At 59.5% G+C, this 11,541-nt stretch overlaps 3 protein-coding genes across 4 annotated transcripts in view; 2 read left to right on the top strand and 1 right to left on the bottom strand.

Moving 5' to 3' along the window:
- The window catches only part of LOC138154604 (periaxin-like), a 5,106-nt gene extending 1,505 nt beyond the window's left edge, over positions 1 to 3,601 (top strand). The window contains exon 2 of the mRNA XM_069079572.1: positions 1 to 3,601. This exon is cut by the window's left edge and continues 1,239 nt beyond it. Within this exon, the coding sequence (XP_068935673.1) occupies positions 1 to 2,781 (2,781 nt within the window). The 3' untranslated portion in view covers positions 2,782 to 3,601.
- A 980-nt stretch (positions 3,602 to 4,581) lies between these two features.
- Positions 4,582 to 7,282, top strand: HIPK4 (homeodomain interacting protein kinase 4). The gene is made up of 4 exons (XM_069078480.1): positions 4,582 to 5,152; positions 5,517 to 5,873; positions 5,971 to 6,834; positions 7,094 to 7,282. Exons 1-4 carry the CDS (start codon positions 4,688 to 4,690, stop codon positions 7,280 to 7,282), a joined length of 1,875 nt encoding a protein of 624 aa, XP_068934581.1. The 5' UTR covers positions 4,582 to 4,687.
- Positions 7,283 to 8,380: 1,098 nt separating this feature from the next.
- The window catches only part of PLD3 (phospholipase D family member 3), a 16,556-nt gene continuing 13,395 nt past the window's right edge, over positions 8,381 to 11,541 (bottom strand). For both annotated transcript variants that reach the window (XM_069079297.1, XM_069079296.1), the window contains 5 exons: positions 10,135 to 10,335; positions 9,857 to 9,996; positions 9,572 to 9,737; positions 9,259 to 9,358; positions 8,381 to 9,162 (listed from right to left, as the gene is read on the bottom strand). In XM_069079297.1, the coding sequence (XP_068935398.1) occupies positions 8,975 to 9,162; positions 9,259 to 9,358; positions 9,572 to 9,737; positions 9,857 to 9,996; positions 10,135 to 10,335 (795 nt within the window). In that variant the 3' untranslated portion in view covers positions 8,381 to 8,974. The remainder of the gene's footprint in view (positions 9,163 to 9,258; positions 9,359 to 9,571; positions 9,738 to 9,856; positions 9,997 to 10,134; positions 10,336 to 11,541) is intronic.

Genomic DNA, 11,541 nt, shown 5'->3' with positions numbered 1-11,541 from the left:
GAGATGAAGCTGCCAGAGATGAAGATGCCCAAGGGACCCGAAGTTTCGATCCCAGAGGTGCACCTTCCAGAGGTCCAGCTCCCAAAGGTGCCAGAGATGAAGATACCCGAGATGAAGCTGCCCAAGGTCCCAGACATGTCTATCCCAGAGGTGCAGCTCCCAAAGGTGGCAGAGATGCAAATGCCCAAGATGCCAGAAATGCACCTCCCTAAGATGCCTGAGGTGAAGCTGCCCAAAGCTCCAGATGTGCGACCTCAAGAGCCCACAGCAAGCCGTGGGGCAGAGAGGGGCGAGGGACTGGACTTTGGCTTCAAATTGCCCAAGATGTCCATACCCAAGTTGGGACGTGTAGGATCTCCTCCACGGGCCAAGGTTGGGGTGGTGAGCCCTGAAGTCTCAGAGCGTGGGAAGCCAGTGAGCAAGGGGCCCGAGGCCCGAATCAGCTTCCCGACAGTTACATTGCCTTCGGTTGAGCTGGAGCTGCCTGGAGCTGGGCTCCCAGGGCCCCCTCCAAGTGAGGCAGGCCCCCCAAAGGGAGCTGCCCCCACATCTAAGCTTCCTGCAGAACTTTCTGGGATCTCTCTTGGTGCAGTGGAGGTAGGGGAGGCAGGGTTTAAGATGCCCAGCCTGGTGCTACCTGCTGTTGAGATAGCTGCCCCCAAGCTTCCTGAAGGAGAGGCAGAGGAGAAGCTGCAAGTGTCTGAGCCCAAACTCAAATCTCCCAAGTTTTCCCTGCCTAAGTTTGGGCTTTCAGGCCCCAAGGTAGGAAAGGGGGAAGGGGACAGTGGGGCCAAGCTGAAAACATCCAAGTTTGGCATCACTTTTCCCAAGGTCCGGACAGGTGTTGAGGCTGAAACCAAGGAACCTGGGGAGGCCCCTCTGCTCTCTGCCCTGGGTGTCTCTGTCCCCCAACTCAGCCTTGATGTCCAGTTGCCCACAGGCAAGGTGGAGGTGCCTGGTGAGCTGCCTGACATCAAACTCAAGGGCCCCAAGTTTGCTTTGCCCAGATTTGGGGCCAAGGGTAAGGATATGGAAGCTGGAGAGATGGTGCTAGGGGAGGGGGAAGCAGAAAGCAAAGGCCGGGGGTGGGAGGCTAAGGTGAAGATGCCCAAGCTTAAGATGCCCTCATTTGGGTTGACACGGGGAAGGGAGGCAGAAGATGGGGACAAACTACACATGGGGCACGCTGCCTTGAAAATGCCCCAAGTGGAGCTACCAACTTTGGTGGCACAGGGAGAGGAGAGAGGGGAGGTGGAGATGGTAAGGGGAGAGGTCAAGCTGCCAGTGCTTCAGATCTCAGTGCCTGGGATTGCAAGTGGGGCAGAGCAGGTGGGCACAGAGGCTTCTGAGAAGGATGTCAGGGGCTACAAGGGAGAGGTGACAGTGTCCACGTTGGGAATTGCAGTGCCCCAGGTAGAACTAACCGGTTTTGGTGGGGTTGGTGAAGGGACAGGGTCTGATGTAAAAGCTTTCCAGAGGCAGCAGGCAGGGATGGTCACTGCAATGGAGGAGGGTGTGGGGGATGCAGGCTTCCGGGTACAGCTGCCCCAGGTGGACCTTTCTCTCCCTGGGACCCAACTAGAAGGAGGGAAGATGCTTGTGGGTGAGGGGGTGTTCAAGATGCCTGGTGTGACTGTGCCCCAGCTGGAGCTGGACATGGGGCTCAGGCACAAGGCAGAGGAGCCCAGGGATGCTCTGGTGGGGGGCGAGGGGCAGACAGCAGCCAAAGGCACGGCAGAGGGGAGATTCTGGTTGAAGAAGCCCACCTTCACAGGTGGTGGGGAGGCCGATGGTCAGCCTCTGGGCCCACCTGGAGCCCCTGACCATACCTTCCACCTCTCCCTTCCAGATGTGGGCTTCACAGTGGAGCCAGGAGCTGCACAGGCAGGCACACCTCCTGAAGGGAGCAAGCAACGCTCCTGGATGCCCGAGGTGGAGCTCTCCCCGCCCCCCGTGGGCAGCCATGCTGAATACCAAGTGGCTGGGGATGGGCTGGAAGGCGAGGCTGGGCGCAGGCCCAAAATCAAACTGCCTCGGTTCGGGCTCTTGCTAGGGAAAGAAGAGGGAGATGATGGGGAGAAGGCCAAGGGAAAGAAACTGGCAAAGGTGGCAGGCAAGGATGATGCTAGTGTCTCTGCGGAGGGAGGGACAAAAATCTCCCCAGGATCAGGGAAATCTACCCTCCTCTTGTCTTGGGGTGGCTCTGGAGAGGGGGGTGGGGAGACTGGCGGCCGAGTCCGGAGTCCTAAGCTAAGACTGCCTAAAGTAGGCTTTGCCAAGGGCGAAGCACCCAGCACTAACGGGACCAACTCCCCAGGGGAGGAAGCGGGAGCTGCTGGAGCCCTGCACAATGGGGCATCCACAGGCCGCCTTGGCCGTGTGTGCCTGCCCCAAGTGGAACTTGCCTCCCCCTATAAAGGCCCAGAACAGGAGCCTGAGCTGAGCCGGAGCCTGGTGGGGGTGGATAGCGGCCCCTTTGCTGCCTTGCGAGCCACCCGTTTTCGCTCCCCCTTCTCCACCCGCTCTAAAGAGGAAGGAGAGCCTGGTGGGACTGAGGGATCCCAGAGGTCCCCTGGAGACAAGTCCCCCAAATTCTACTTCCCCAAGGTGTCACTGAGCCCCAAGGTACAGGGGGTGGCCAAAGGAGTCACAAGTGAGGAGGAGGAGGGAACATTCAGGGTCCGGCTGCCTAAGGTGGGCTTCTCTGAGACAGAAACTGATGGCGAGCCAACCCAGGTGGGCACTGCCAAGATGGAGGGGGCCCAAACGGCAGCCGTCTAAGATCTTTTGGGGAGGTAGTGGTGTCTTTCCTGTTCTCCCCCTACAACTCTGTGTGTTACATACTAGCACTAACCTTATGAGGCCTGAGAGGTGGGGGTCACCCAGGAAACACTGGGCACCAGCTACTGCTCAGAGGAAACATCTGTGTAATGACCAACAGCCGATTGGTATGAATAAAGTAACCCTAAGTCTGCTACTTTGTCTGGTCACCTCTAGCAAGAAGCCCCGGGGCTTTGCTTTGGGGTTCACTGGGAAGAGGCCAGAGATTGGGTGGAAGCTTTATGGTTGGCCCTCATGGGGGCTGGACAGCATGTGAGCAACCCTGACCTGGGGGCATCTCTGACTTGAGGTGAGAACCATGGTCCCTGGCCTCAGAGAGCCCCAGGAAAGAGGGATATGTGATGGGGGAAACAAGGTCCCTGCTCTTGTAGGGAAGGACATGGAGCCCCTGCCCCCATGAAGTACCCAGTAGATGGAAGCCCTTGGGAGGTCATTCTCCTAGAGGTGGGAGGGACCATGTTGCCTGCTGTCAGGGGACCCGCCCTGGTCTATGGTGGGAGGGAGGAGACAGAGCTGCAGCCCAGGGGCAAATCATGTCCCCTCCACCCCTTTATTTAAGGGGAGCTAGAGTCGGGGTGGGGGGAAATAGGGGTTTGTTCCGGGAAGCCACCGATTTGTGGTCTCAGAATCCCAGGCCAGAGGACTAGGTGGCATGTTGGGAGAGAAAGCACGGACCCTCTGGCCCTGCTTCCAACCCTGGGCACCAAGATGGGAGGGGAACAGCAGGTGCTAAGAGGGGATGGAGGGCACCAACTCGAATATGGGGAGGGGTAGGTGAGCGAGCCCATAATGGCTCTTTGTTGACCCTTGCCTTTACTGCTGGGAGGGATGAAAGGGGGCATTTGGTTGCTGGGTGTTTGTGCTGAAGCGCATCCATATGCATGTCCAGTGACTGGTGGGGCAGGGCAGGGCAGGGCAGGGCGGGGCTGAGGCATTGTAAGCAAGGGCAGGGGGAGCTCAGTTGGTATGGTGGGGTGGGGTGGGGCAGGGCAGGGACTGATGCCAGAGCTGGCTCAGCAGGGACCACCCTCAAGGAACCTCCTTTCCTGGTGTTCTGGTCCAACCAGTTTGCCTGGACTGGCAGCACCCAGAGGGGAGGCAGGAGGCCTAGAGGGCCCATCTTCCCAAGCAAGGCCTCAACGTTTGTGGCCAAGGGCTGCACTGCTCTAGGAGGGGGCTCGGCTCTCTTTTCTCCAACCCCTCCTCTCAGGAAGGGAAACTGAGGCCTAGCTCAGGGTGGACCACATGAATCACAAAATCCCAGAGATGGATGAGACCTCAGAGGGAAGCTATTCTAACCTGTGTCTGAGGAGTCCCTCGGCAGCATCCCTGACTATAAATCATCCACATGAGTAGAGAATTCTAGGCTTGGGTTTATCACGGACACCTTCCCAATGGTGACTTCTTCAAATGGGGAGGGGAAACGGATTCCCATCACCGGGTTCTACCATCCAGAGGAAGGCTAAGTGCCCCGAGCCTTCAGGCGCTGCCCACTGCCCACCCTGGGTTCTGCCATCCATCGGGGGAGGGGAGAGGCCTTTCTTGGAACACGACAGTCCATTCTGCATCAGGGTCCAGAGGAGGGTCTCCGACAACAGAACCCATCCCACTCAGCAACCCCGGAACCGATCGGGGTCCGGGGGGGGGCTCATCCCGAGCCCGGGGGGGGGGGGGAGGGGCGAAGGCCCCAGCAGTTTCGCACTCCAGAGAGGGAGGGGGCGGGGCAGCAGAGAGGGCGCTGTCCCTGGGCGGCACGAGTGCTGTTCTCTTTCCCCCGCTTGGGCCCCGGGGCCGGCGGCGGGGCGGACGCCCTCGGAGGCGGAGGGTCGAGGGCAGTGGCCGGGCCATGGCCACCATCCAGTCTGAAACCGACTGCTATGACATCATCGAGGTCCTAGGTAAGGGGACCTTTGGTGAGGTGGCCAAGGGCTGGCGACGGAGCACGGGCGAGATGGTGGCCATCAAAATCTTGAAGAACGATGCGTACCGGAATCGCATCATTAAGAATGAGCTGAAGCTCCTCCGCTGCATGCGGGGCCTGGACCCTGACGAGGCCCACATCATCCGCTTCCTGGAGTTCTTCCATGATGCCCTCAAGTTTTACCTGGTCTTTGAGCTGCTGGAGCAGAACCTTTTTGAGTTCCAAAAGGAGAACAATTTTGCGCCTCTCGCAGCCCGTCACATCCGCACGGTGACGTTGCAGGTGCTTCGGGCCTTGGCCCGGCTCAAGGAATTGGCCATCATCCACGCTGACCTCAAACCAGAGAATATCATGCTGGTCGACCAGACTCGTTGTCCCTTCAGGGTCAAGGTTTGGGGACAGGGGTCCAGAAGAGAGAGGGATGGGGGGCGGGAATCCTCTCTTCCCAGGGCACCCTTGACCCTCTAAGGACACACCCAAACCTACTCCCACTCTTCTATTATACAGGGCCTAGACCCCTAGCACATCTAAGGGGGGGACCCCTCTGTTTTTGAGCTCCCTCCCTGGGCCCCTTCCCATCCTCACCCACTGTCCTCCCCTCCATCCTAACACCCCAGAGGAGAAGCTCCTCCCCCATCCTGCCTCCTGACTGCGTCCCATTAGAAAGAGGGGTCAGTGGGGGTCTGTAGCAATTGCTCAGGCCTCTGGGCTGGAGGGATCCACCTGGCTGAGGGCGCTGGGGGTGTGCTCACAGGTTATTGACTTTGGCTCAGCCAGCATCTTCAGTGAGGTGCGTTATGTCAAAGAACCGTACATCCAGTCCCGCTTTTACCGGGCTCCAGAGATCCTCCTGGGACTGCCCTTCTGTGAGAAGGTGGATGTCTGGTCACTGGGGTGTGTGATGGCTGAGCTTCACCTGGGCTGGCCGCTCTACCCGGGCAACAATGAATATGACCAGATCCGCTACATCTGTGAGACCCAGGGCCTGCCGAAGGCCCACCTCCTTCATGCCGCCCGGAAAGCGCACCATTTCTTCAAACGGAATCCCCATCCAGAGGCCTCCAACCCTTGGCAGCTTAAGTCTTCAGCCGACTATCTGGCAGAGACCAAGGTAATGGGTGACTGGCACAGTGACCCTCCAGGCTGTTCGGCCGGGGCTCCCATGGGCAGAGCCTGGCTTTGAGCCTTGACTGGTTTCTGACTGCCAGGTTCGCCCCTTGGAGCGGCGTAAATACATGCTCAAGTCTCTGGATCAGATTGAGACCGTGAATGGTGGTGGGGCAGCAGGCAAGCTGGCATTTCCAGACCGTGAGACACTGGCAGAGTATGCGGACCTCAAGAGCATGGTGGAGCTTATCAAGCGGATGCTGACCTGGGAGTCCCACGAGCGAATCAGCCCCAGTGCTGCTCTCCGCCATCCCTTCGTGTCCATGCAGCAGCTGCGCAGCGCCCATGAGGGTACCCGCTACTACCAGCTGTCCCTGCGCGGCTGCCGCCTCTCATTGCAGCTGGAGGGCCGGGCGCCCACAGATGATGGGCCGCCCTACTACCGCCTGGTGGAGGAGGAGGAGGGCAGCGGTGGTGGCAGCGGCGGCGGCGGCGGCGGTGGTGGCGGCACATACTACCGGGAGGAGAAGGCCCCTGGTGTGCAGAGGGCCATCGACCAGCTGGATGACCTGAGCCTGCAGGAACCCGGAAGGCTGTGGGGGGAAGGCCGGGCCGGGGCCTACAGTGCCAACGAGCCAACAACCGATAGCCTGGTGCTGCCCAAGGGGGTGAGCCGGCGGGGCCGCGAGCCTGAACCTGAGCCCATCCTAGCCTTCTATGGCAGCCGACTCACTGGGCGTCACAAGTCCCGCAAGCACCCCGCTGGCTCCAAGTCCGACCCTAACTTTGGCAACCTTATCCGGCTGGGCCAGGCCTCGCCTGATGAGGGTGGGCCTGGCCGGGGCGCCGGCTGGGAGGAGGGGGAGCGGCGTGGGGCCTCCGCGGACCCCCCAGCTGTCCCGCAGCTAGATGGGGATGGGCCCGACGAGCGGCCAGGGGCCAAGGAGCTGACACTAGCTGCTGAGGTACCAGGGGCGGACAGTCAGGGCAGTGGGGTGGGGCGGAAGTCCAAGGAGAGGGGTGGGGGCCTAGAGGGAGGTGATGTGGGGCCAACTTGGGAAAAAGAGGTTGGCAGGAGGGGAAGAGAGCATCAGGTAACGGACACAGCTGCCATTAGCACCAAGTGTCTGGTGGGCAGCGACAGGCCCGGTGGTTGGGCCCGCGTGAAGGGAGGTGGATGAGAGGACGCCGAGGGTCCTCCAGGACTCCCTCCTGTCTCTGCAGAGGGCTGGCCCGGAGCTGTACGACGCAGGTGCACCCCCCTTACCCCCCTGCCCGGGGGAGTGGCTAAGCGACCCCACCTGGAGCTTGGAGGGCTGCGGAGGGGCCCGGGGCCAGGCCCCCCCAACCCCCCACCCCCACGGGCCTCCCCGGGTCACTGGCTTCCTCCAGCACGTCGGCGGGCATCACTGATGGACCCCCCCTTCCCTGGGCCGTGCCAGCCACGACCTGGTGCCTGCTTCATTTGACTTGTCCCTCGCCCTAAGATGTGCTTACCTAGAAATCCAGATTATAGTTACAGAAAAAAAATAAATACACAGAGATTCCCCCCATCCTCACTTCCACCCCCAGCTATCGTGCACCTGAGAGGGCCCTGCCAGGCCAGCCTGTGGGACCCCCCTGTGCCAGGAGGGGGGGCTGCCGGCCCGGGCTCCATGCCCCCCCCCCCCCCCCCAGCTCCGCCTGTTTCCATAAAGGACTGTTCAGCTGCTCTGGCCTCCTGGTTCTTTGACTAGCTAGGGACTGGACAGTGGAAGCAGGACTCCTGGGAAGGACCTTGACCAGGAGCTCTTGGGGCTTAAAGACATGCCTGGGATAGGCTCATCTAGCTCCCAAGTACCACCTCTACTCAGAGACAGCCACATTCTGCTCAGGCTTTCCCCCTCCTTCCCCCCACTCTCTCCCTCTCTTCTCCTCTCCCTCTTTTTCTCTTCCTCCTCTCTCTCTCCCTCTTCTTTCTCTTCCTTTCTTTCTCTCCCTCTTTTTCTCTTCCTCCTCTCTCTCCCTCTTTTTCTCTTCCTCCTCTCTCTCTCCCTTTTTTCTCTTCCTCCTCTCTTCTCCTCTCCCTCTTTTTCTCTTCCTCCTCTCTCTCTCCCCCTCTCTCTCTCTCTCTCTCTCTCTCTCTCACACACACACACACACACACACACACACACACACTATTCATCCTAACATGCTCCAACATGCCCTACCTCATGTTCATGAGTATACAAACATACATTACTACCACTATCACTTGGCTTTGGGCCAGATGACCTCTGATCGAGCTTGTGCTAATGCCCTCAAATACCCCCTCTGCTGGTGCCAGGTGAAAACATACTCTGTCCACACTAACACAAGATTTGTTCATGCTAAATAGTAGTGTGGCGCCCATGCCCGTGACAATCTGGAAAGTCCCAGAGCAGCTGCCATGTTCTCGTCATGCACTGTTTCCACAGGCAGTCCTGTGCCCTAACAGTAGCCTGGTCCCATGGCACACTGTCCCCCCAGAACTCTCAGCAGACACATGGCTTGCCTCATCCACACTTTATTCTTGTTGGGATCCCTGGCTGAAGATGCAGCTGCAGGGCTTGTTGGGGGGCAACGAGGGGGCAGCCCCTAGGAGGCCCCTGTCCAAGGCCCTATTTCTTCCCTTCATCATGAGATGAGGACTCAACCCCAGGGAGGCCCGTCTGCCCCTCGATTCCACAGCCTCAAGGAAAGCTGAGAAGAGAGGGGGAGCCTCTGGCTAGGCCTGGCCAGGTTCTGCCAGTCCGGCTCTGCCCAGGCTCATGACCTTTGCTGGAGGGAACACCTGGTCAAACAGCCTACCTAGGTTTCAGAGGCAGAGACAGAAATAGGAGGGAGACACAGGAGAGAGACACGGGGGGGGAAAAGATGGAAATCAGAAAAAGCCACACAAAGCTGGACAAAAGCCTCAAGAAACAGGAAGCCACAAAGACCAACCAACAGAGACAGCGACAGAGACTCTCAGAGATGGGCAGAGACTGAGGTGTGGGGGGAGAGAGAGTAGAGCAGGAGGTCAGAAGGGATGCTGCCCAGGCGGGGCTCCCAGGTCAGTGTGAGGGAGCTGGGCCCAGGTGGCGCATACCAGGTGCAGGGCGCTCACAGCAGGCGGCAGGAGTGCCCCTCAACCAGGCCCGGGCTGTCCAGCTCGTGGCTGTATGGGGAGGCCCAGTCCCGAAGGAAGACGGCTTCGAGCTGCGTGCGGAGGCCAGAAGCCTGGCTCTGATTTACTACCAGGGCCGAGCCCGCAGTCTGCGTGAAGTAGTTGCCAGACCAGTTGGACGTGCCTGAGGGCGGGGAGTGAGAGGGTTAGGAGGCCAGCTCCCAGCCCTGGTGCCCAGGAGGGAGGGGTGCGGCGCAGGGGTGGGCTGTGATTCACTCACCCACATAGGCCGCTCGGTCTGTCACCATGTACTTGTTGTGGTTGACGCGGGCATAAGGGATCCGGGCCTGGGCCTCATTGGAGGGGACCACGAAGAGCTTCTAGGGATGGAGAAAGGACCAGGCTCAGCAAGGCCTGGCTGGGAAGGGCCTGGGGGTGGGAAAGGATGTGAGGATGGGGTCAAGGGATGGTGTATAGTAGGGAGGAAGGTCAGAGGAGGGCCAGGGACACAGGGACAGGATCAGAAAAAGAGCAGGGCACAGTCAGAGGAGGGGATGGTAGCTGACCACAGCCATCAAGAATGGTCTCCTTACCACCTGCACGTCATAGTGGGTGTGGTTGTCCTGGAGGGCAGCCAGAGACATCAGGAAGGGACGCAATGCAGGCTCCGAGTGGCCCCAGCAGCTGACCAGAAGTCTCACTCGAACCCCCCGCTCGAAGGCTGCTCGCCTAAGGGCATCATCAATGGCTGGCCAGAACCTGCACAGGGGGACCTTATGCTGAGCCACCCCTCAGCTTCCTTCCCTCCCACCCAACCCTGGCCCTATATGGCCTCTCCATCACAGTCCTCATGCTCCCAACACACAGGCCACACGCACCTTCGAGGGTGGGAGTACTCCATGATGGGCAGGTAGTTCATAACAGCAACATAGACAAAGTCTCGGGCATCATTCACCAGGCTGAGCAGGGCGCGCAGGTCTGGGGTGCGGCCCCCAGGGCACAGTGATGGGGGAGCACTCTGGGGGGGCCAGGGAGAGAATCAGTACTGCTACAGTGCTCCTCCCCACCCCCAAATCTTGGCCTGGGGCATGGGAAGGAGGACAAAGCCAGAGAAAGGGCTGGAGGGCAGGGGCCTACAATAGGGCACTCTCCTTACCGAGAGGAAGGCCTGGGAAGGGGTCCCATTGAGGCGCAGCTCCATGGGGGTCTCCAGGTTGTAGTGGGTGGTGTAATTGTCTGGCCAGGGGGAGGGGATGCTGCTGTCTGGCCGGCCCAGGTACCAGTAGGCCTCGAACACTTTGGCCAAGTCCTGGGCCAGGCAGCTGCAGTTGTAGACAACCACCCCTAGCTCCTTCACCTGCAGAGGAGACACAGAGAGCTCTGGGAGGGCCACCCCAAGCTGAGGCCCTGGGGAGAAGCCACCCTGTGAGGCCCATCCTGGACCCACCCCAATCCGCCCCCTCGACCAGGGTCAGCGTCAACCTTAGGCCTCACGCCCATGTGAACGGCCAAGACTGAGACGTCCAGCACTGAACCTCAGTCTGTAAAATCAGGTGATAATTGTGGTTCCCACTCTAGAGGGCCAGAGGCTCCTCAGGATGACATATCTCTATGCAAGGGCCCACAGAGGCTACCCAGTCCAACCCCCTCATTTTACAGATGAGGGAAATTAGGCCCAGGGGCATGGACCTGGTCACACTAAGGCTATGAGCCCCTTTCCAGAGGAAAGCACTGATGGGGAGCCCTGATGCCTCTGCCCCAATTCCCACACCAAGACAGAGGGCACTCAACAGCTGCATCCATGTGGGAGGGCAGAGCCTGTCCCTCCCTGGCCTCCCTCCAGCTTTCTGTTTTAGCCATTCGCACCAGCCAGACAGGCCCAAGAGGCAGGGGTGCCCAGGAGTGGGCTTGAGAGTCCAGAAGTCCTCAGCCATCCTCACTGCCCTCAAGGTGCCAAGGTCAAAGAGAAGCCAGGATGGAGAGGGGAGTGGGAGGGAGGGGGTCCGGAATGCCGAGGGTTTGGGCTGGACCATCCCCACCCATTCTTGGTACAGTGGGTGAGGAAGGGAGACCTGGGCCTCCAGAGCCTCAGACACTTACTGGTCAGCTGTGTGACCCTGGGCAAGTCACAACCACTACTTGCCTCAGTTCCCTCATCTGTAAAATGGTGATAATAATAGCTCCTACTTTCCAGGGCTGTCATGAGGATCAAATGAGAAAATGATTGCAAAGCTTTTAACACAGTGCCAGGCTCACAGCAGGTGCCGCAAAAATGTTAGCTATTACTGTTAGCAGCAGTTTGTAGGGCAACACACACAGGATGGACCACAGGCAGGGAAGGCCTGGTCTTGTGGAAGATGCAGTGGGTGTGTGTGGGAGACGGGGTGTATGTGTGTGTGTATGTGGTGTGGGGGTATGTGTGTATGTGCATGTGTGTAGATATGTGTATGTAAGGGACGCAATGCAGTAAGGGGTAGGGGGATGTGTGTATGTATGGGGGTATGTGTGTATGTGCATGTGTGTATAGTATGTGTGTAGATATGTGTATGCAAGGGGCAGGGGG

This window comes from Petaurus breviceps, unplaced genomic scaffold (genome assembly GCF_028583685.1).
Source record: "Petaurus breviceps papuanus isolate PSGF00001 unplaced genomic scaffold, PetGlider_PUasm1.0 91041, whole genome shotgun sequence".
Taxonomy (NCBI): Eukaryota; Metazoa; Chordata; class Mammalia; order Diprotodontia; family Petauridae; genus Petaurus; species Petaurus breviceps.
Note: the sequence above shows the minus strand (reverse complement) of the source record. Positions and strands in the feature narration are given on the sequence as shown.